This window comes from Bombus pyrosoma, linkage group LG15, assembly GCF_014825855.1.
Source record: "Bombus pyrosoma isolate SC7728 linkage group LG15, ASM1482585v1, whole genome shotgun sequence".
In the NCBI taxonomy this organism is placed as follows: domain Eukaryota; kingdom Metazoa; phylum Arthropoda; class Insecta; order Hymenoptera; family Apidae; genus Bombus; species Bombus pyrosoma.
The window spans coordinates 6,650,996-6,676,355 of record NC_057784.1 but is presented as its reverse complement, the minus strand read 5'-3'; the positions used below and the strand labels follow the sequence as shown (position 1 = coordinate 6,676,355).

The following is a 25,360-nucleotide window of genomic DNA, read 5'->3' as shown; positions in this document are numbered from 1 at the left end:
CCAGCCACCCTCCGCCTCCATTGACAGTAATAAGTTTCTATTTCTGGGGCGCGCGAAAAATCTCTAGTAGAAAATTGCGCTCAACTGACGCTTCCTGCTACTTTGTTCGTTCGACGAACCCTTTTTATCGCCAAAGAAAATTGTCGTGATAAGAAGAGTGGTCCGTTAGTGACACTTAGACCTATCAGTAGCTTGTCAAGAATTTATTACCCCTTTAAAACCATTGAAATAATATACGAAGAATAATATATGAAGACACAAATATATTGATTTGTCCAAATTCAAATGATAGGTACTTTACAGAAGGCTGTTAGGTATATAAGGATAGAATGGAAATGAAGTAATGGATATTTATAGGAAGCTACTTCACTGAATCGATCATCGTCCATAAACCAATCTGTATACATGAATTGACTGAACCTAGTTTCACAAGCCACAGAAGATCGCCAAACCACTGCCGGCAGCTCGTTGGCCAATAAACTTTGATCCCGTTTGAAGCAACGAAAATCTGGAAAGGATAATCTCATGGCTATTACGGTGAATATATTCTGACGAGCTGTCTGTTTTAACGAAGAGATTGTCTGAAAATCGAAATACATATACTCACAAGTAGATTGTGAATATTTATAGGTTGCGAATTCATATTTTTATGCATGCGACTGAAAGAGTAAGAACTACCCGAAGCTATATTTCATCTTCTAAATATGATAACAAATTCTTTACGTCAGATATTTCATATATTTTCCTACATTCCATGCATTCTATAAATTTAGTATCTTAAAATTCCCCATAAATGCTTCTACATTTATTCTTATTATCAGAAATCCGCTGTAACCCTAGTCTAGAACTATCTCGATAACAATCAAACTTTAGGTGTTCCATTCGTCAGAGAACACGCATCTTCAACACTACGACCTAACGCAGCGCGCGTTCAGCGATTACGCTTCGCTTTTCGTGGCGACCATCGCGGTCTAACCCGGTGGAATCAGCCACTCCAAGTACTGTTAAGCATCCGTGGCACAAGTGCCACACCGAGGAAGTTCCAGTAATGTTCGCCGTGTGTCGAGAGCAGCGTATACAGAGCCAGGAGGGGCCTTGTTCCCACGCCCGACGCCGTGATCTTTGCCGAGCTACTTAGTCCTCCGCTAGAACGAGCCTCTCCTTCCCTTTTCCCTCCGTCGTTTCTTTTCTCTCGTCCTCTCTCGAGATCTATGGCCGTTCCGCTGCCTGACTCACCGAAAGGTGAGCGTTGCTCTCTGTTCTGCTTGCGACAGAGAACTCTCTCGCTCTCTGCTCCTGGCCGCTATCCTAAGACCAGAGGATATACACCTCCTTCTTTTCTTGCCCCGCAATGACTATGTGGGTTACATAAGGTGGCAACGCGCGAGCCTTGCGGCACGTTCGTGTAATAATAACGCGTACCTGAATCGGTGAACGGGAACGGGAACAGTGACGGAGATGGAGGGATGTTTAACGAACAGGAAGTCGCGTCTCAGACTCTCAAGGATGTTTCTGGTTCGGGATAGGATGAGGAGACTGGGGTGTTTTGAAGAGAGGCGTTGAGAGAGCTATTTGGGCATTGTGTTGACGTTCGATGAAGTTTTGTTGATCCTGCACAAATACAGTGGCATTCCATCGTATTTATTACAATATTTACTTACTAATGAATTGGGCAAGTTTGGGTTAAAATGTTGGGAGAATAGATGAAGCAGATTTAAGTAAAACATAGGTTAAGAAAATTTACGACTAGGTTAGTGTGTAACTGTTTTGAGCATAGAAGGTATTATGGGATGAGTGTAAAGTATGATAAGCCAAACCCAGTTCTATGATAAAGAGGCCGAAATAAAAATAAAATATTGTTATTATTATTAATAAATTGGGTCAAGTATATGGTTATATAGCCATACATATTTAGGAAATGAAATTTTAATGCTGTTCACGTATGACTATAAAAATTGGGTACTAAGAAAGGAAACGAACAAGTTGGTGAACAAACGCTTCAGTGAGAAATAATGATATGTGCAGATCTTTTTACTACTAAACTAAGTACTATTAAGTTACATATTCTATATCGTGCTTTTAAATTGTTCAAAAATTTTTGAGATAGAGAAAAGTAGAGAAGGATTGTCGTCGACAGACGTGACTTCTTTCTTCAATTTTATGCTAGTTCAAAACTCTTTGAGGTAAAGAGAAGCGACCTTCTGTTGCAACTTTTCTTAAAACAACAAGAGTCTCCCTGTTCATCAAGAAACTTCGGTTAAATGAGAGATTAGAGTAGTAAAACTAATAGGTAATTCTCCAAATATATTCTCAAAATACTGGCCATCAAAATGCAATTTTGTGCTACTATATGGCAAGGAAGCAGTTGCAAGAGGCGGAGACTTGTACGCATGGGTAAGAGACGATGTTGCATCGTAACCATGCTGAGAAAAACAGAAGCTTGTAAGAGAGAAAGAGAAGCCACAGTCTATGTCCATATGATATCTATGATTAAAGTAATCAGAGAAAGAAGGGAGAAGCTGCATCGCGTGCACGTGATGCACGTGATCATAAACAATCGGCATATTAAGGTAACATCTACACGCGAATGTAAATATGTCGAAATGATTAGAAGCGTGCAGGGTCTTCGAACTCGGCAGAATCGTCGGAATGCCAAGAAAATCGGTGTACACCTTCGATCAATGTAATCTCGAATCACGAAGGATAAACCGTCTTCTCGATCATCGACTGGTTTGCACGCTTCAGAGAGAACTTATCGATCGCATCCAAACAACAGCTATAATTTCATGAAGATAATATACATATTTTGGTATCGAGAATACATGCAACTTCTATCTACAATTTAAGTTTCTCAATTTTTTACGCTTTTCTTCGAAGACAGTTAATTAAAAGTTTACTTTTGTTAATTACGTATAGAAAGAAACGAGAACAGTTTGAGATCAGAGATATGAGTTTTAAATAAGGAAACCGGAGAAATTTGAAAAAGAATAATATTAGTACTGTTATCTGAATTCCGTGTAGCTGTCTGTACAAGGAATGTTACCTGGTATGTCTTGAAAATTACCAACGATGAAACTACGAAATTAATGTTCTTATTTGTGTGTAGCAAACTAGCACTAGCCAATTTAGAAGAGGCTAAATTAAAATGATAATTATATAGCAGGAATTTTTTGGAGGTACGAGAAATAAAGTATAAATAGTAAGTCTGCAGAACTTCGCAATTAATAATGAAGATGCTGTAAAACATTATTTCTTACAGAAAAATTCGAGGTCTTATTACCTAATAAAAACTTTCCTTTTAGCGTGTACAATTACTTTCTCGTGTTAATTCCCATATAGTTAATGTCAATTAATTAAAATTCCATACGCACTTTTCACCAAAGCAGAAGAAACATTTCACAATTAAAATTTTACGTTCGTATTTATCAAAAATAGGTCCTACTCTTCATCATCAATAGAACCATCATATTTCGCACTTGTCGCTGGAGAAAAACAATTCCTAAATTCCAAAACTTCCACCATAAACTATTTTTGCACCATTTTTTTTTTGCCTTCCTTCCAGTATTCGCCCCCTAATCACTGCCAAATGTTGCAGCACAAAGGTGTTCAGGGAGTTTCACCCTAGGGACGCGAACCTACCCCTAGGAATTCGCGCGAGAAATGCCCCAGGACGACAAGTGCATATTCCCATCGCGGCGCTTTTAACACGGCCACCATCGTTGACCAAGGAACAATCGGATTAACGAAGTTAAACGATAGGGTGGCCACCCCCTCCGCTTGGCATCTGTCGCGTTTCGCACGTAGAGGCTCGCGGAGACGTTGCGGGGGTGTACCTTCGTCGATAGGAAAATAACAGCCGGTTTTTCACCCTGACAGCAGATTAACTATCGCAGACGGTGTAGAAATGAACTTCAAAGGGGTCGTGGATAGTTTTCAGGGGTGGTTAGTGATCGACGAACGGTGATGTGGTTTTCTTTCGAAATATCGGATCAAGCATCGTTCCGTGGCTTATTAGAGGATCAAACGGTGATGTTGGTTTGGAAGGTTTGAGTTCGAATGTATTATACATTGAAATTGAAAGATTTTTAGAGGATTTGAAGGGTAGTTCTAGATGACAGATAGTGGACGTTTAGTGTAAAATTGCTTGTTGATGTGTGGACTGATCTTGATATTGGAATATTATCTATGCTAGAAATAGTACCGTATTGATATTATTGCCAACATGGATTTCAATTTTGATAACATTATGTTGCGCGAACAATTTATCAGCTCAGAACATAAAAAGATTTTTACGCGAGATCTTTAATCTATCTTGGAAAATCAACAAAACGATTCTACTTTCTAGAGATAACAATATTGGTAAACGCCATATTGTCGGTGAATCACATCATCGCGTCATTAACTAAATACATATAATCTTATAGTGCTTGATTCTTTAATTTTCGATGAATTGTACCTAATAGAAGATATCTAATATCTTTCCTTTTTCTAGTTCTCTTACTACACTGCACTAACATATCGTGTAAAATGTATTTTTTATGCAGCAGCATCAGAGAAAATGAATATTTCATTTGTGTGCGCGTTCAACGAACTAATTAAGTTGCGAACAAGCTAATTACCATCCGTTCACCTCTGATTAATTCTAACATAGACGCGTACCACGTTTTCCAATAGTCCCGCGGGAGTCTGATGCTCTCTAACGTAATTTCTGGCATTAATTAATAATTATCAAACCGCGAACCTAAAACTTTCAGAACCATTCGAGATTAGGCTAATTATCCATTCAAGTAACCCTTATTTGGACTATACTTTCCTAGTATATCATTCTTATTAGGGTAATTAATTATTAATTTTGAAGCTTCGAGGCATAAAAGCAATTAGTTCGTTGTTGCTCCTCTTAATGAGTTAAAAACTTGCAGGAAAGAAAAGCTCATGGAAAATTATAATACGACTGTTCGCATAATTTGTAATTTGTAACGTAGAATTCATTACGTAGTTCCTATTGTTTATGGCGAAAGAGATTAATAAAGTCACAGAGAAAATATTAATAATAGCAATTAATTTCAGAAAATGTGTAGCTTTAATAAACTTTAGTAAACCAATTAAGTTTCAGTAAACTTGGTTTTAGTAAAATAAATCTTCAAATTTACAAGTACAGAAAAGAAAGAAAGCCTTTTCTATTAAAAACGCAATCGTTAAGTAGGCTTCACCAGGGTCAAACAATTCATAACGCGTTACGAACGATGACTCACATGCGCGCGCGCGATAGCTAATGAAATTCCACTTCCTCGCGCGACAAAGAAAACGCATGTCTCGCTTGTTGTTGCGTCGAGTCGTGCCTTGTGCGCTAATTCCATCAACTATCCGGTCAACCAGCGGATCCTTCAGGTCGAGAAACGCTTAACAAACAATATTCTTACTCATCTTACGAAAACATAAAAAAGATACTGACTATCGTTCATTATAGTCACATGAAAAATTCACATGAGGGAATAAAGAAGCAGGAAAATCACGATTCACGTACTACAACGTGGTTTACGAACCGGCTGAGAAGAGAGTAACTCGGTCTTCTATTCTTCCTGATGAAAGAATGCTAGATTGAATTGAATATGGACGTTAGGTCGAAGCTTTAGAAGCAACTGTGAATTAAAAACGAAGGCTGGATATTATAAAGCTTGATATGTAGAGTGGTTTGACGAATTTATAATACAAATTGGCTTGATCTGTTCATTATTGATTTGATTATTACTGTACATGTGTAACATAGTTAAATAGTCCATTAGAAATTGTAGTAAGAACTCTGTGTTATGAAAATTTGATGTAAAATTTTATTAGTACTGAAATATGTATTAGAAAATTAATAACTGAAATAATAGTTAGTCATTTTGTGAAGCTGCTATTAATAGCTGAAATTGAGTATATGCGATAAGATATAATCGATACGAACCTGTAATCATATCTCATCAAATGCGACAAATAAATTATATAAGTTATTAAATATTCGTATAAAATTTGCCATATATAATTAATATATAATGAAAGTAATTATAAATTCAATTGATGTAATAAAGAGGGCTGTAAAATTATGCGAATTTATTATTCATAATTCGATTTGCCACTGTAATTTACTGCTATTAAATCATTTACTAATTTATTCATTACTTATTGCTGTTATATACAGTTTAAAAAATATATATATAAATTATATCGATTAAATTCGTATTTATTAATAAATGTTATAAAACAACGAAGAAAAAATGATAAAAGAAATTAAGTTTAATGTTATTACATAATTATATAATTTATATCAAATAAAGCATATAGGCGACATCTGTAACAGCTTTACATCTGTGACATGGTGTAGAACCGTTAATGTATTTATAAACGCGTAACGCGCGTGGCAACACACATGTGGGACACCGTAAAAATACTCGAAATCTTAGCAGGAGGGATCGTTTATAACAAGGACAAGGGGGGTGAGAAAAAGAAGACGTATAGATATATTCTATACTCACCGAAGACATTTCCTAAGAGTCTGAGCCGCGCCACTCTAGTGGCTGTATTGACGGTTAATGGTCTCCGCGGTCGTTGACAAGATAATGCCAGAGCCATCGAGAATAGTTACCAAGCACGCGTTTATTGAAATTCAAGAGAAGCCCAGGTATTTCGAAGAAGAAGTCCACGACCAAAATATGCTCCTTTTAGAATTTCCTCGATTGCCTCCTTGGATCGAACTTGGGAAATGGGAAAGTAGGCCTCTCTAAGTATCCCTAGCTGTAGCATTTATTAATTTGGTATTTTCTATAATATAAATTCGACAATCAAACGCTGGGTGCGATAATGAAACAGTTTACGACGCGCATAACCTGGAAAAGTATAATTTTGAAACACTAGAGCGTTTGAATATTCATATAATTTTCTACTATTCGTATACGATGATCCGATAACATACTTTTTCGATTAATAAGAAGAAAAACTCGCGAAATATTATCAAGTACTCGTAGTAATTATTTCGAAACATGAATTTGGTTCGTTTGCACCCGATACTTTAAGCAAAATATCAATCAACGACTCTTCGATATCAAGCTTTTTCAATATCGCGTTACAATTTCGAAATACCAAAGCATTTAAATATTTACCATCCATTTGTACACGATGATCCGTCAACATAATTTCTCGAATAATAAGAAAGTAAAATTCTGCGAAATATTGTCCAAATATCCACACTAATTGGTAATTATTCCACAAAATGAATTTGACCCGCTTGCACGCGACACTATACGCAAAATATCGATCGATGATCGTTCGATAGCGAGGTTTTCAATATCGCGCCACAGCTCGAGATCTCGAAACGGAACTCTAAAGTAGGAGATGGCGCTGTGAGAAAAACAGAAGGAAGGAAGGAAGAGTACCACGCGACCGACCCATGTTTGTCACCTGAGTTTTCTCGCGGTTGAATGTGGAGAAACGGCAAAAGACGGGGGAGGCCGGAGGAAAGGAGCGCGAATTCACGCAGAGAAGCCAGGAAAAGGCGGACAGCTTGAACCAAGCCACTACAACGACTGGCTTTCGTTGCAGAAGCAAACTCCCCATCTGCTCTGTTCGTCGCTGCCCCAACTCCCTGCTGTCATTACATGGTTGTGTGTGTGCGAGCACGCCCTTGTTCGTGTGAATATGTGCGGTTACCAATACACCTTGGCAATTCGTGCGTGGCGGCAGGCGGACGTTCTAACCTCTCGAAGCGGAAAGGTTGCGGTGAAATGAAACGCTATATATCTGCAGGATCTCACCTTGCGGATATCTCGTTGATAAGTAGTTACCTTATCTACTATTGCCCAACCGAAGTTCGAAGAACCGCTATACAACGATAACCATGAAAACTTCAGCACAAGTGAGACAACAATCAAATTCGCACGGTCGGTAATTAATGTATGTTTATCGCCGCATGGAAATTATCGATAAAGAAGAACATTATAAAAACAATGAGAACCCATGAACTGAACTTGTATCATCGGGTCAGAAGTGTTTCACGACGGTTTAGGATAAAATAATTGAATTGTGGAGAATTTTATTTCAATTTGTACTTTACGCAATAAAGACGTTTGCGTAAAATACACAATACAAATTAAAGTCAAATATGTTAAATTGCCAGCAGTTAAATATGATTTAAATATGTGGACTAAACTTTAATTTTAGAGTTGCATGAATAGTATTGATAAATTTAATATAATTCTTTTCTTGTGTTCATTTAGAATATTTTTTAAATTCTTCCATAAGAAAATATATGTTTCATTTGATAATTTTTCTCATTGTAGGAAAATATAACCTCAATAGAATAGGAGAGAGTTGCATAAGATATGCTCTCTGATTTAGAAGAATGAAATGGTGGCATGATTTTCCTAACCTCGGCGGAGATTCAGACGTAGTTAAGAGAAGAACAGAAAGTCGAAATTTCGAATCTTTCTTGACCTAGATCTAGACTTTTCAATAACGATCTCGATCGCAGGCAGTTGTACACGTATGTATATATATTACAAGCGTCGTGTGCAAACGTACAAGGAGGAGCGTGTATGTCGCAGCTGCAGCTGCCTGCAGGAGCGGAACACTGGGCTTTGGGGATGGCAACGGTTGTGCACCACCTGGCCTTAGGAAGCCAGCACCGGGCCTCGGCATTGGCGTAGACTCTACTTGAGACGAATGACCGGAAAAAAGGGGAATAGAAGAGTACAATAGAGCAACGACTTTCAAAATTCCGGCACCCTCCTAAATAGCCTGACAACCTTGCAAAAATCGATCCATGGCTTTTAGAAATATACTTATGCTTAGGAGATGCAATTTATTGCTATCTATAATTGTATAATGTTAAATAAAAATTAATAGAACAGATTATTAATTAGTTAGGAATAATATTCAATTAGGAAAATATTTATATAATTTGGAAGCTAGGCAATATAAATTTTCTATAGACTATGATTTAAATATTAATTTAATATTAAGAAAGTGTTCAGGTGTTAAGATTTCATTTTGCATAAAGATGTTAATTGTATTAAATTAATTAAACTGAATAAATCTATTAATTTGTAATTTCTTTAAAAATAAATGAATGAAATTTTAGAATTCGTTTTTCTAAAGATAAATGTAATAGTGAACAAAAATAGATCAGTTTGAAATACTACAGGCAGGTTTATTTATAATACACTGACATTTCGTAACATAAAATTAACTTAAAAATGAGCGTTCCTCGTACTTTATATCATATCAAGATGCATAAAAATAATCTGTAACAGACACATTTGTTAGTGAAAAGAGTTTTGATTTTCTTTCTCGAGTTAACATATTTTCGGCTGTAGTTTTAAGTTCAAAATCACATCTGTACATTATTTGTCACAAGTAGAAGCTGGCGTCTCGGAATTACCAGTCGATCTATTTCAGTACTGTACAGGAGTCATAAATTATAATCTATATATCTAGCAGCCAAATGTTGAGAAATGTGTAATTTGAAAGACAATAAACAAAACTTTTACTAGAGATGCGTATGGTTTTAGTCTAACGAGTATAATTATTATTTCATAGAAAAATTCTTTCATAAAAAAAAAACACATACGAAAACTAACAAACTTACATTAAATATATCATTGGACATATTTTTGGTTATTACGTGAATTATGTATGGAGCGATTTCCTTTACAAGTTGATTCTTTATGCATCGATGGAAACGAAAAGCTTTATTGATAGATGGGCTACGATTCATTACGTTGGATGCACGACAAATGACGCAACACACAAATTTTCCCGCTTTACGAGCCAATAACTTTCACGGGGCATTACCATACTTGATCGCATTAATAGTCCCGAGCATAATAAGTCTCGATCGGATTAAGGGTAGCGGGAACTCCAGCAGACGCTTATGACTGCTTAATAGAAACGTTATTTCCATGACTCTGGTCAGACACCCTCGTGCTATCCTCAAGATAGAAATATCGCAATCGATCTTAAAATTCATGTACAATTGTATTCTTTACAATACGTTGTAATATTCTTCATAATAACTCTTTATGTAATATTTCTCTATAACGTAAAGCGAAGTTGCAAGATAATAAAATTACAAAAGAATTCGAATTTGAAATTAAAAAAATAAGAAGAGTGTCTGAGAATTTCGAAACACTATCACATTGAATATTTTCACGAAGAAGGAGCGGAAGGCACATGATAAATTTTTTAATGGATGCATAAACATTCACAATCTTGTCAACCGTAAATCTCCTAAATCCCATAAAAGTTCATTTTTATCTAAAGGAAAACAGGAGTCTTTGCTGGTTGGCTCCCCTTCAAGGATCACACAAAGAATAGCAAATTCTCCCTCGTTCAGCGAACTATATTTTCCAGAATCATGGTGGGTTCGGCTTAATTCCCGTGAAAGGAACAGGGAAAAGAGCCGAGCGAATTAACGCGTTAAGCCTTCGTCGCGAGGCGACGCGCGATTTCTATAGAATTTCCACAACGGCGAACTAGCAGGCGGGGTTGGAGGGGCAGTGTGTTGCGCAATCCTACGCCACCCCCGCCGCCCATCCGGCCATGGGGTTTGCGCGTTGATATCGCAATAGAAGCTGTATCGATCCCGGGCCGACAGGAGACCGGCTGTTGTCAGGGGGTTGATAACGATATGCAAGCTCTATAGACACAGCACGGCTAAAAGCTCCGCGGAGCTTTCAGCCTCTGTCGCGAGGGCAGCCTCCGCACACGCGGCTTCAGCCATTTTTCGCCAAGCGATTCACTGCGATTCAGCATGGATTTAAACTCTTTCTTCGAGTATGCAAATGAAAATCGAGGAAATGTTTGAGTTTTGCTCTAGGAAAGGATGTTGGTTTTCGGTAGCCTGTTTCCTACACTTCAGGTTATTAACTATTTTTCCTATTAAGTAACTATTTTTGTTATAGGCGATGAAGTAGATTGTTTTCATATTCTTTGGAAGATACATATCGTCGCGACTAATCCTTTTAAGGAGTAAAATGTTTGGGTTTTGGTCTGGAGGAAATAGATCTTTGGTAGCGTAGTTTTCTATACCTTTTTGGAAGGTATATAAACCCTATATATATTTCTTACATATTACAGATGTTTGGACATTTTGTAAATTTTATTCGCTGGTTACTAAAACGTTGCACTGTGCCATTATAGCGTTTCCCTGAACGAGGGATTGAATTTTTAGTAGGATCATGTCTACCGCAGTGTACATAATCTTGTAGCAATAATCTTGTATTTTCAAATATTATCTTATGCGGTTGTTACTGAATTGTATTTATGATTATATTATTTTTATCGAATGAAAAATCGAATTTCTACTTTAATGGATGGCTTTGCAGATCTGTTAAAAGCTCCATAATTTTGTATATATTACAATTCTGAGATATTATTTTATTCAGTTGTTACTGGATTATTGTATTTTGTTACGCTATTTCTTCCTGTTAAAAGTTTTGATATTATTATTCTACACGTGTTCGGAATCCGCAAGAATGAACAATCAATATCTTCTCAATGCTTCGATATATCACGAAATATCAAGAAAAGCTGTTTGCTGAATCGGCGAGTCGTGATTGCAAGATAGCGTAAAAACCATTTATAGAAGATGAATGAAGGGAACGTTTGATAAAAATAAAAATCGAGGGGAAGCGATAAGTTTACTTGGATCTTTCATCGGTGATCGACGATGATGAATTCGCGCACACGCGATGGAGGAATCATCCTTCCGATCGAAGGGAAATCGTCCTTCGAGAATTCTCGAAAGACGAACGAATCTTTTCCTCTATGTTCGAGTCACTTTGAGTTTTTGAACGAACTGCGACCAAAGAGGATATTACTTTGGAAAAAATGTGAAACGCGGAAGAGCGTTTCTGGTGTCGGCGGATCGATAAGCGGAGGTTCGATAGCTTTTAGAGTGTTCTGTCGATTTATTTCGAGCACTTTCCCATTAACGTTTGTCGGCGGATTGACGAACGATAGAGGCCGGAAAATCGGGCAGAAATTGGAATGAAATGCTCCACACAAGAGAGCGACCGAAATAAAATTCTCTTTTAATTGCTTCCTTGTTTATCCTTTACCAGAGATGAAATTCCTTTTACGAATTATTGAAAAATTGTTGATTGATGCTTTGAACTTGGATAATTCAATAAAATAAGCAAACCATTAACCATCTTCCTTCTTAAAAATTGTAAATAACGATTCAGATGTTACAAAAAAAAAAAAAAAAAAAAATGGTTAATGGTTATACCTACACTTATTACGAACGGTTGAAATTTGATTGAAACCCAATGGAGGATGATGAAACACGTCCAATTTCCATACCTGCGAACAGATGGTCGATTTTGCGCGTGCTTCGGGAAAGGAAAAGGCACCTTGTTGTCATCGGGATTTGCATGTGAATTCCCATGAACACGACGTACGGATAGTTTTTGTTCGTTCAGCTTCTGGCGTAGAAAGGAAGGAAGGAAGGAAGGAAGGAAGGAAGGAAGCAAGAAAGGAAGGGATCGTGTGAGGGGAAGCCATTCGAGAAACCAGCAACTTCCCCTCAGGATATTATGGCAGATGGGCCGTGAAGCTTATCCCCCTTAAGATCCTAATGAATCCGCGTGTATAATCCGACCATATTGTGTAAAGATGATTAACGTGGAGAGTAAGAAGAAATTTTTGAAAAATTCCCAGGTGTCGTGAGGTATTTCTTGTTCTTGCGATTACTTTTAAATTAAGAAATTTTTTTTCGAAGAATTCAGGAGGGTTCTGAAGATTTTTACGTGAAATTTTAATCATGTAAATTATTGTACTAATTAATGATTTCAATCTTTTACTTGTTTATTACGTAAAACTATGTCTAGAGGTTCGAAGCGAACAACGAAATTAGATTAATAATAAATTCATTTTGTGTGTTTAATGTTCCAGAAGTTTTGCTCATATTGGCCATCGAACACAACGGATGCACTCGAAGTACGTGTTATTCAATTTGCAGATTGAATTTTGCTGAAGTTAACGCAATGGGGAAATTAAACAGATATTTAAGAAAGCCAAACTATAGATATAAATTAAGAAAAGTATATGAAACAACAATATAATAAATTATATTACAAATTAACAAACCATACAATCTACAATCTATTTGAGAATTAAATAACCGTACAAAAGATTAGATTTAGAAACACTAAACTGAACTATAAATTCAATAAACTATATGAAATAAACAATATAAAAAATCATATAAAATGATATCTACTACATAAAATATGAACTACATAACAGATTAACAAACCATATCTACAAACTACATAAAAAACCAACAAATTAAATAAACTATAAACTATAGAAAATACTTAAACTCAAATACTGAAAAAATTCAGACATTAACGAAATAATATTAGCCCATAAAAATAAAACACCAGACTTCCATCAAAGACAAAAAGATCACAAGCAAATAACCAAAAATAAACCTTCCACTCTACAATCCTCCGTTGCTTCTGCCTCCAATTCATTTCAAGTACCAACATCAATCTTTGAATATTATCGGTTCATTTGCATCACAAAAACCATTCTGAAATCCCAAGACGCTAACAAGTCGCCCGCCATCAAAGAAAAAAGGGTCGCGAATTACACGAGATCGTCTTGAACAAGGGTTAGGCCTAATCTCCATAGAGCTCGTTGATTAACCAGGATAATTCAATCACGACAAACCGAACGACGAAATGTTCCTCGAAGACTGTCGAGTGGCTATTTGATGTTATCACGGATCGTCCATCGATGCTGAGATCGTTCGAGTTTCCAGACTCCAGAAGAAAAGCCTGGGTGAGGTATAATTAGAGGATAAAAAGGAGCTGGAGGAAACGGTGTGCATGAGCGGATTAAGACGCCGCGTCGGTTTGAACGTCTTTTACTCATCCAACGTTTATTGCTCTCGTTGCTGTGTTCACCGGGAACTTTCTCGGTTTACGCGGGGGTCAATGGTTCACCGTGGTTCTCAGTTTCTATGGAGATGTCGACGGTTTACTGCGCAAACATTGTGCGTCCACTTTTCGTGAAATTACGGTTTTCATATGCAACAAATAGTTCCTTTCCTTATGCTGTATAAATATCACATTTGTATCGATTTCATAAGTCTGTTGGAAATAATATTTTTGTTCATCCTTTTGTTTATTTCGAAATATTTTCATAAGATTCACTTTTGTCACTTCAGGTTCCTGAAAAGGACCAGCGCGCGATTTGCAATCCATTTCATAGCGGCATTGATAAAGATGAGTATGATAAATACCATGCGAAGAGTATTTCGATTATAGCGTATCATTGAGTTTTTAAAATTGTGTTTTTTCTCGGAAACGCTAAAGGTGGACATATAACATTTGTGCAGTAAATCATCCGATGTATGCTTTGAAAAATATTCTGGATTTTAACTCTCGTCTAATTAGCATTCGGTCATTTGGAAACATTGTCTGAACTCATGGTCTGACAGTATAAATGTGTGTGTATATATTTAATATTATAATTAACAGAGCAGTTACAGTCAGAATGGTTTGAGGATTTTTTAAGGGTTTAAATAATTTTGCAAAATAATGCACAAAGGTGCATTTTCTCGGATTTGGATAATTTTAATTTTAAACAATTTGTGGACGGAAGCTTGTTTCTCTTTTACGCTGTGTATTTTCTCATATATCGTTCATTTCAGTTTCCTTGGTACAAATTTCGTGCTTTACTTGTCGATGTTTCATTTCGGTCCAGGAATATCTGATCGAGGATTCTGTGTTTATTTAAAGTGTACATGAAATAATATTCAAATGACTGGAGAAATAATTGAATTTCGTCCAACGACATTAAGATGTTCGAAAATATTATCGCATGTTTGACAGCTTCCATACGTTTACTTCCTTCCAAATGAAATAGATAGAAATTGTTAAAACCATATTATTAACGCGTCAACTTGGATCTACCATTTTAATCCGCCGATGATCTTGCGAAGTCTGAACAAATTTAAATAAATTTCGGATTTATGGCAACGGAGAACCGAAAGGGGACCAGCTGCCAGCAGGATGTCGATAAAACGTAACCTTCATCACTATCAAAATACACGTGCATTGCGATATTTTGGAATTCCAGTGGTCTGTTCGCGTTTCATTTGATTGTTGCTAAGAATAGTCAACGAATTCGTTCTCGTATTCCTTTATTTTCAGAAAATAGAAAATTTATTTCTCGCCAAATACGATAAAAGCTAAACGTTATAAGTAGATGTGAAAAAAAAAAAGAATAAATTTATAAAGGTAGAAGTTACAACCCCTTTACCCTTCGAAAAAATTCCACCACGTTATTGTATCCCTTACAATTTCTCTAAATAAAATCTCTTAGTATTCCCAAACAAAGTCAACGTCACCAGGACTATTATACCGTCCTATTAAACCTTGCACGCGAACAAACCTTACAAATATATAATTTGAACACTGATGGAACTACGATTCAAACAAAGAACACTCCATCTAACCCATTATGTCCAACAACTTCCTACGTACCCACAACTTCTCATAATTCTCCTCCTAACCTTCTTCTTCAAGTACCGCTACACCACCTTAAAATCAAACCGAAACCTCGACCCAACCTCTCTCCATCCTCTAAGCAACCATCTTGAAAAAGCTGGCAAGCAAGAGGTCTCCTCAATTCTCGCGATGTAATTAACAATTAGCGAGGATCCTCGGCTCCGGGACCGGGGCTAATTGTGGCAATTACAGCTGGTTCCCGGCGAACTTCCTGCGATCAGCAACGATAACGTCGACAATGTTGACCCCGGGTACAACGTTGTGGGCGGGTTGAAGACGCGTTCGCAGTCACCGATCGCACGTTCGCCGACACTTGAACTCCTGACACGCGACAATTAAATCATCCACTCGTTGCTAGTCGTCTCGTCTCGCTTTCAGGGCGCCACGCGGGATGACCAATTGAGCGTAGGCCGCGACCAATCGCCTCCGTTGTCCGCGTTCGCCGGGTTTTCGCCAGGCGGACGAGGGAAACCGACAAGAATTCGACCGACTTCCGGCGATTATCGCTGAATCAGACTGCAGTGGCCTCGGACGGACGGACACGTGGCTCGCGAACTTTTAATTGGGACCTGGCTGCCAGCAAGAACTTTCAAGAGTTTGAAGCGTAGGGGGTGAGAATTTCGACGGACGAGATGGTTTCGGCGAGTTTTTAGGGGAAGAAGGTGCGTACTTAACGAAGCATTCGGGTGAACAGAGAAGCGGAGGAAGGTAAATTTACGGTTGAAGCGTGGTTGATCTTCTTGTTGGATTGCTTTGGCGGATTTTTCTTGTTCTCAGGTAATTTGAGTAATTTCGGGAAATTTCTCTGCTCCTGAGGCGAAATTCCGCGTTACTCTTTCTTCCGGCTTTCATCCTTTCTCGTCTATGTTGCTCTGCGACTTGTATATATCAATTTATTTCATTATTCCGTATATAGGAAGGGTGGCGTATAATGTAGAAAGAAATTTGTCTACTTCAGAAGCGAAATTAGGGGAGGTTGTTCCTTTCTCGAGCATTCGCCCTTTCTCGTTTATGTTGCTTTATAATTTGTCTATATTGGTGTGTTTTATTAATCTGTACGTTCGTAGTATTTTGTAATAAGCTTGTTACAGATTTTTGACTGATTTTCTGCTTTCTTCCCCTGTGTTTATCGAGGGTAGAAAAGGTTCTCTCGTGCATGTTGCTTTGCTGTACGACAAATTAGTAGGTCGTTCAGTGAAGTATTCTAACGGGGTATGTTCACTTGAAAAATTGAGGTTGGTGCCAATATATTCTGGTCTAAAAAGTAGAATTTCCTAATCTTCCATCTCGTTAGTAGACCGTTTGTTCTAATGCCTCATTTTAGACGCACGCATGCAGAAAATCTGAAGGTTTCTCCGCGATAACATCGCTTTTCCTGTATAATATGGAAAATCGTACGATGATCTCTAGCTACTTCGACTCGCAGTATGCGCACCTTGATTTTTTAATCTGATAAAATGAATAATTCATCATAACCACGTACCATAAGTAGATACAATAAATCTACTTGTGCTTCTACGCTCGCGGTATCTTCAAAACATCTACAAAACTGGCATTCTCAACTGCATAATTACTCCTTTTCTCTGATATCATAATTACGAATTCAAGTTGAAACTTCTTAGAAATTTCAAGTCGTACTTCGTATTAGATAAGCGAGATTTAATACGAAGGATGTAATTTAAGTCGTCTTAAAATTCAGAATAAACAAGAAAGAAATAGTATTAACGGAGGAGGAAAATAAAAATAGGAAATAATCCCTAAATCCAATGTATCAATATATCTGAAATAATTTCCACATTTACAGATACAAGCGTCTGCGAATTTTATAATATTCGTTTAATCCTGTGACCGTATCCGAAAATACACCTATCTACAATAATTTCAACATTTCAAAGCATAAAAGCCTGTCTAAAACGTTTCTTAAATTCAAAGATGTACGAATCTAAACAATAACTTGTTAATTCCAAGTAATTTCTGAATTCAAAAATATAGCAGAAGCCTATGCAAAGTATATTTTCAATTTAAAACTTTACGAAGCTATATCTTTCGCATCACCCAATTTAATTTAATTGCTGCGGCTGAGATAACAATGCAATACACTTGTTTCCAAGCAACTCCTGTACACGTCGAACAAACAAAAAGAGAGTGCTAGAGAAGCTGATCGAGAACACTGTTCAAAAAACCGCCACCGTTCAATTCCCGTTTGGCAGCGCGGACGATTTCGATTTGCGGTTTCGCAACATTTGTTCCATTAAAGTCTAGAGTCGGTCCCGTGTTCCCTGGAGTAATATGCGTCTCGAGCGAAGGGCTGAAAAGGGACATCCCTTAAAAAAGTTAGCCTCGAGCCGAGGGCTGAAAGGACCATTGTCCCCGCGGTAACTAACTTTGCTCAGAAAAATGACTCATCCCTGCCGGACGATAAGACGAGAACGAGATCAAACAGATGGGATTGAAAGATAAATTTAACGTTTGAGCGTGAAAAAATGGTCGAGGAGTAAAATTAGATTTTGATCCTCTACAAACGTTTAATAATAGGTCAGATTTACGGAAGAATTTCGGTGAGACTTCAGCAGTGTAGATTAAGAAGATTCATTGAATTCATTTCATTTTATTCCACGAGATAGAAGAATCGAAGGGTAAAGAGGGAATCAGACTTTTTTACCGATGAACTTTATTATTGGCGAACGGAATAAAGTATCGAAGTTAGTCTTCCCTGTTCCGCAGAAGTTGTTTTGCGATGTTCTTAATTCTTTCTTTCCACCTCTCAAGTTAGCAAAGACATGGAAATCTTTATAAGCTTTGATATATTAATTCATACGTCGGCATTCTTCCGTAACTGTATTAATCTTCAGAAGACTTGCATCTCTGTTAATCTTTAAAAAGATTAGCAAAGAGAAAAATGACTGAAACTAGTAAAGAGAACAGACAAGCAAAATCGATACGATTTTAAGAATATTAAGCAACGATAACTTCCTTGAAAATCGATAACGAAAGATAGACAGGGTTTATAAAACAAGCAAATAAATTATCAAGACTCTTTTCCTATAATGCTTTCTGTATTCAAATGGAATTATCGCCACGATCCGTTGCAAGGTTGCGGAAAGAATTACTTTCCTTCGACGACAGTGACCGTTCGCTAACACAGATTTATCGAGAAACAAGTGCAACGATATTGAAGAATTGATAGGGAGAAACCCAGAAGCTGCAAGGCGAACGCTCTCGAGTTGAAAAATGGCTTCAGCGCCTCCATGTCTCAACGTTTGTTCCATTAAAAGAACGACGAACGCTCCCGGGTGCAGTAGAGCATCCACGGAGAAAAAGGAAGCCTTAAAGAGGCAACCTCGATAAATCTCGACGAGGGGTTCTCCGTAGCAGAACCGAGAGATTCAAGATGACGACACGAGCAAAGTGCATTGTCGGTGAAAAAGCTCGCGATCGAATGGACCACGTCCCCTTTGTCCTCCTGTCGACGACAGATTCTATTTCTTTCAGGCTATTTCTAGCAAAATTCACGCATTTGTTACGCTATTATCTACAACGTAACGCCGTTCGTTTGAAACTGTTTGGTGTCTTCGACAAAGATTTCATTAATTCTGATTTTCCATTCAAACAATAGAAATTCATATTCGTAGAAAGAATTGGCGAGAGATGAGTTAACTGGACGTTAACTAAAATGGAATTCCAAAAAATTTCATTGTAGTGAAAAGTCTTCAATTTGGGATTATCTTCTTTTAACGTTATCGATATTAATGTATCTTTCTAATGGAATATTTTTATAATTATCTAGAAAACGAACGAAATATTAGCAATCCTTAATGATCCTTTCTAATTAAATTTCTTCCTTCCATAACGGTAAATTAAATCTTCCATTAGAAAAAATGAAGCTATCTTTCGCTATTTAAAAAAATAGGAAATTTATTAGCATAAAATTAATATCAAACGTAAATTTATTTTTCCAAAGAATTTCAACTTCTATGCTAGAATTTAGGAATCTAAAATTTCTAACACTTTGCGAATTCTATTTTCCAGAAACCAAATAACAATCATTTTCTTAGATGCTTTGGATATTTCTAATAAAATATTTCTATAACAGGATAATCATTGTAGAAAGTTCGTTATTGAGATCGTTGCAGTGGACAGCTGGGGAAAATAAAAATATATTCCTGCGAGAGTCGATAGTCGAGAATCCACCATTTAGTTGAAGAGTTCATCGAGAAAACGGGGGCTACTAATCGTTACCAAATGAACTGCTCGAAAGCTCTCCTGGCTCGTTCCTCGTTTCTTCTGGAAGCACTTCTATCAACGACAGATGTTCGAACGGAGCTACATTCCGCTCTTTAAGTCAACCGTCCAGCCATTTCGACGATGAAAATTTATTTTTGCGAAAGAAGAACGCGTCCAGGCGAAAGCAAGATTAAATGGATGGCCTCTTGTCACTTCTCTTTTTCCTTTTCGACAATCTGAGAAACTTCTTTCTGTAGCAAATGTGCCGTCGTCGATATTTTATGCAATGAAACTAGTGAAATATGTTGTTGATTTGAGAGAGAGAGAGAGAGAGAAAGAGAGAAATCAAGATAGAAGAAATAGGAAAATGTTATTAAGACGAGTTTGTAGTGTAGGAACTATTAAAATTGAAGATGAGGAGGAACAGTGGTTTGAATTACATTTTTTTGCTGACAGTTCACTCTCCACATTCCATTTCTTTTATTCCACGCTCCGCTTTGGAACGACCCTTCTGCTAAATCGTTTATAATTTTTTTTATTAAATCGATTATTATAATACTACACATATTATTATGCGGCATTATTATAGTCCAATTATAGGGCATGCAACGTGAAAAAATGTCGCCTTTTCGTTTCACAAATCGAAAAAATCTACGATATGGTAAATTTTCTTAAGCAAAATCCAAGCAAACGACGACGAAAGCGCGAGCTATCCCTAAAAGAAAAAATCCTGTTTCACTGTTCTGTAAACCGAAAGAATCGAAAAAATCTTCGAAATAACTTGCAGCGATTCACAATTTTTCGTACTTGGTTAATCAATGAAAAATCCGATAAATAATTCAGACGTAATAAAATTTCGTTTACACGGCAAGCCGTCCCAAACGATTTCACCTTCCGACTCCACGAACACGAAAAATTTACCTGAATCTTGAAATAATCTGCAGCGAATCATTCATAATTTTCCATGTCTTGTAACCCAATAAAGATAACAATCCAATGGTGATAAAAGTTGAGTTACGCAACTGTGCAGTTCCGAAAAACTCTTGCACGTTGAATTCATCAACTCGAAGAAACATTTTCAAACCAACTCGAATCCAGTCCAGGTGATCAGCGAACCCAAGCATAGATCAGAATGATCAAGATCGCGGTGAAGGTGTACATCAAAAAGAAGTGAAACTACCAAGCATAAGAAGTGCGTTTCAGGGTGGATGCGTCTCGTCTGGGTGAACTGACGAATTTCCACAGGAGCGTCGAGCACGTGCGTACGTTAGGCTCGTACGCATCCATTAAGTGGCCGCGACTTCCGGTACGCGCACCTCGTCGAACCTGCACGTGCTGTCTGGGGTGTTCACGCACCTTGCTTCCGCGAGCTCCAAACGCGTACAAGTACTCTGCGGCTATCCTTGCTTGGATATCGTGTAATTCCTCTCATACTATTTCTCGCTTCGAGTCAGTTATTATATCTTCTTCTTCAATTTTACGATCCTACGTATATAGTTGTGGTCTAGTGCATAGGAGAAGTGAAGTTTGTAAAAAGAACCGCAGCAAGAAAGTGGAGGATAGAAGGATCGCAAGACACATATTTTCAGCTGTTAACTGAATCGTTCGGAAGTCACGCTGATTAACTCTATAAATAGATGTATTCAGGGACGATTACAGACGTGATATTTTTTTTAATATTCATTTTATTTTTAATATTCACTGACCGTGGAAGATACAATTACTTACGCAACTCTCTTGTGGGGAATTTTATGGACACAAATCGTTTGATTTTCATGATGCTCAGTGCTAACTGTATTATATTATGATATATTATTATACTTAGATATTACATTTCAATTTTTTAGATACATTACCTTCTTTTAATTTTATTATATAATATAATATAACGTATAATTATAAGATACGTATATTATAATTTTTAAGATTTGCAATAAAACGGTTAATAAAATGAAGAACTTCATAAGAAATGGAGCTCGTCTTTTCAGACCAATTTGATTGCTGACGAGCTGAATAGTGAAATTTTTCGAATGTATATGTTCAAATAAATTAATCTCTTAAATGAAGAAGAAGAATGCGAAATGTACGTAGATCTATCGTAGCAACATAAGCTCGATTAACAGAGGATTCTCGGAACTGAACAAGGTTCAGCATTGGAAATATTTCTCTAAATGCAAGATAAAAGGGAACAGGAAGAACGAAAAAGCTAGCACATTGCTCGTGGAAATCTCTTTCACGATAGCGTTCAGGTACACTACATCGATGACACGAGTTTCCGGTCTGTGATTCAGTCTCGTTTCCGTCCTCCGTATCTGCTTTGCAGGAAGTTCGAAAAACTACCAAATACCTGACCGATAAAAGACATACGACACAGAAATCTTCGAAACTGGATCATAACCAACTCCCCAAACCACTTCAACTCGAAAACTTGACATCACAGACGTGGAGGCTTCAAAACTTCGAGTTCAAAAACTTATCAAGTATACAGGAACTTGACTAGCTTCTAACTGGGTAGGAGGCAAATGTAATTTTCTTGAAAAACGAAGCTTCCAACGTAGTACTTTATTTCTCGAGTTTCGTCTTATTTTGAGCCACATAAGATTTCCCCTGATCACACTTATACCGTGAATTTTAATCCACTGTATATATATCTATGAGATTGAACATGCTGTTATCGAAGAACGAAACCATTTTAGTTAACCAATATCAAACACCTCTCTCTAATTTTCTTCAGCATCCAAGTAAGATCAATTATTGTTCAAACTTACTATTTGTATTACGATTACGTTAAGTTCTACCCAATTTTATCAAACACAAAACAGTATGCATAGAATACTGAAAGCTCTATGAATTACTCCCAACATCTCTCTTAAAACTATAATCCTATCTACCTAATATCCCGATATCCTGATATCTCACTTAAACCAAATCTTCAACAAACAGCCGAATCATTGGACCCAATTTCCACGCACTTCATCCTCGTGTAAACCATCGGAGTCCATTGAACAGGTCAAAAGGCAATACAAAGATAACACGCGATTTGCCAAAGACCTAAGTCTAACCAGAATAGATAGCAGCCGAGTAGCGTCGTAAGGACAACACGCCTACGTGCGTAAAATCTACTCGCTCATCCTTATCTAAATCCGCGATGGAACGCTTGGCAACGCTTTAACAGACATGAATGAACTATTCTTGGAAAGATGAGGAGTCGAGGAGGATCCTTTAAAATGGGCGATCCTTTAAAATAGAAACGGTTCCAACCGATTAAACGGTCCTGCCAGCTGACAGGGCACGCGGAACCATTGGTAAACCGGTTTGCGAAACGCTTGTGGGAACAAAGACGGGTTCCATTCGCGATGCTGTGACGTCACAGGTTGAGCGGAAAGTGGGTGGATGGGTGTGAACGCACACAAACTAACCTGACCAGTCAGTGAGGACGGTCAGTGATCGGGCTGCTCGAGGAAGCTGGCTCCTCTTTGCCACGTGAGCGAAGATCTTCCACAACCAGACGACTATGGAGAGTGATCAACTTGTGGATAATCGTGGAAGTGAAATTCTTTCAGGATTTCAGGTTTTGATACGTTTGTTAGTTGGCATTTAAATTTCAGAGAAATGCTTTCCAAAGATTATATCGTAGGTTTCCTGGTTGGAGGAGTCGATTGCCTGTTTGTTCGAGACTTTTGAAGCTTCCATCGTGGATCTTGGCTTCTGTTAATTCCGAGGAATAATTATTAAAATTTATTAGTTGTTTGATTGTAGAGAAAAACAGGGTGAAGTCTTTTTTTCCAGTTAAATAAGAGTTGGTTAACAAATATGTTAAGATATAGAGGAAGATGGACCGTCTATGCGATCAAGGATCGAACAGTGAAAACCTCAAAGGTGTCGATTGAGTAAACAGAAAATCAATTCCTGTTATCTGGCACCTGAAATCTACGTTATAACGATGTCTCCTACAAACGAGAACCAGCTTCATATTATAAGCATGTATTAGGACACCTAGTGATATTTAGTACAAATTGCTCTTTACTACTTTCACATTCTACGTGTATTATTTGCGAACCTGATATGCATCATGCAGTGGTTACGAAAAGTATTATCGCACACCCTTATTTTCCAGTGCAGTGGTTTTTTTTTCTTAGGTTTTACGTTTCATTTTCATAGCGTTAAAGTTTTAATCAGGTTAAGTAATCACACGAAAGTACTATATTATATGTCATAAGAAATTTAATATACTTGAACTTAATGAGTATATAAGTACCATAATAAATACAACGATGTGCCAATACTTTTTGTATTAACTGTACATGCCTTACAATTTTCAGATTTTCATACATTCATGAGAAATATAATAATATAATAACGCACCCAACGTGCAAAGGTATGTAAAATATGCAAAGTTTACGACCAGTCATGGAATATAGTAGATAAAACATTGGGTTCTGCTCCTTTATTTGCCTTTCTAAAAATATGAATTTCTACTAATAACATGAAATACCAAATATTCCCAAGTCTTGGAATAAATGTATCAAATAAACAGGTGTCCCAATACTTACATACCGATCCACATTAGTCAATGCAAATTCCTTTGAGAAACCGTTTTGCAAGACTATCCACGTAATCCACGCAAAACACGTCAAAGACTGCGACAAGAGTAACAGATCGATGGCAGGTTATTGTTCGATTGGATCGATTCTCTGGGCACTCGACTTACGCAACGATCGTTCGTTGTCCGAAGGAATTTCGTCACGAATCCATTCGACAGCTCACCGGTTCGACCTTAAACGGCACATGAGTCACGGTGGTTGTCGACGGCCTTTTTCTCCGTCTAGGAAGCGGCCGAGGACTGTACGAGACACGTGTCGTTATCCTGGTGTGCGCCGCCATACCCGCGACTCTCTTTCCACCTGCGTTTCGCCGCGGAGCTGAGATCGCCAACTGAGAATCTCTGCCGCGGGAGGGCCGAGTGATTCACCGAGGCAAAAAGAACCAGAAAAACCGCGAACGAGTCAGGCAACGGAGGAACGGACGCGGAATAACCCGATGCGTATCCCGGGAACTCGAGAGAGAAAGAGAGAGAGAGAGAGAGAGAGAGAGAGAGAGAGGGAGAGGTTCTGATCAGAAACCTATGCTCTGAGTGTGAACTGTGCACCTCGGAAATCCCTGTTTTTGGGGGATTCATACATGAACTTTGTATTTTTTGGAAATTTTATATTTATTTATTATTTTTATTGTGAATTTTACATCTTGGAAGTCCCCCCTTTTTGTCATTCATACGTGAACTTTGTGCTTTTGGGGAACTTCATTATTATTAATCTGTGATTCGTGAAAGAAGTTTGTATTTTGCAAGCCCTGTGTTCTCTGTGAACCACGTATGTATGAAGTTTGGATCTTGGAAATTTTCCTTTTGTAATTTGTGACCTGTACGCGGACTTTGAAAACCTCCTTATCCTCGTGTACTGTGTGTTGACCAAGTACTATAGCTTGGAAATGTTTCTGTGATTTGTGCGATTTTGTGAACCTTGAACTCTGGAAACATTCTGCTGTGTTAAGTTTGTACTTTGGAAATGTTCTTTGTGATT

At 37.5% G+C, this 25,360-nt stretch overlaps 1 protein-coding gene and 1 pseudogene across 3 annotated transcripts in view; one reads left to right on the top strand and one right to left on the bottom strand.

The window, feature by feature from the left end:
• The window catches only part of LOC122576009 (protein neuralized), a 113,542-nt gene that overhangs the window by 22,754 nt on the left and 65,428 nt on the right, over window positions 1-25,360 (bottom strand). Inside the window, exons 1-2 of one of the 3 annotated variants that reach the window (XM_043745697.1) lie at window positions 7,140-7,442; window positions 6,516-6,774 (exon numbers count right to left, since the gene is read on the bottom strand). The exons of the other annotated variants lie outside the window; for them this stretch is intronic. Of the exons in view, the coding sequence (XP_043601632.1) occupies window positions 6,516-6,612 (97 nt within the window). The 5' untranslated portion in view covers window positions 6,613-6,774; window positions 7,140-7,442. Of the gene's footprint in view, window positions 1-6,515; window positions 6,775-7,139; window positions 7,443-25,360 lie in introns of those variants that run through there. 3 annotated transcript variants of the gene reach the window in all.
• On the top strand, window positions 7,372-8,849 carry LOC122576014 (annotated as a pseudogene).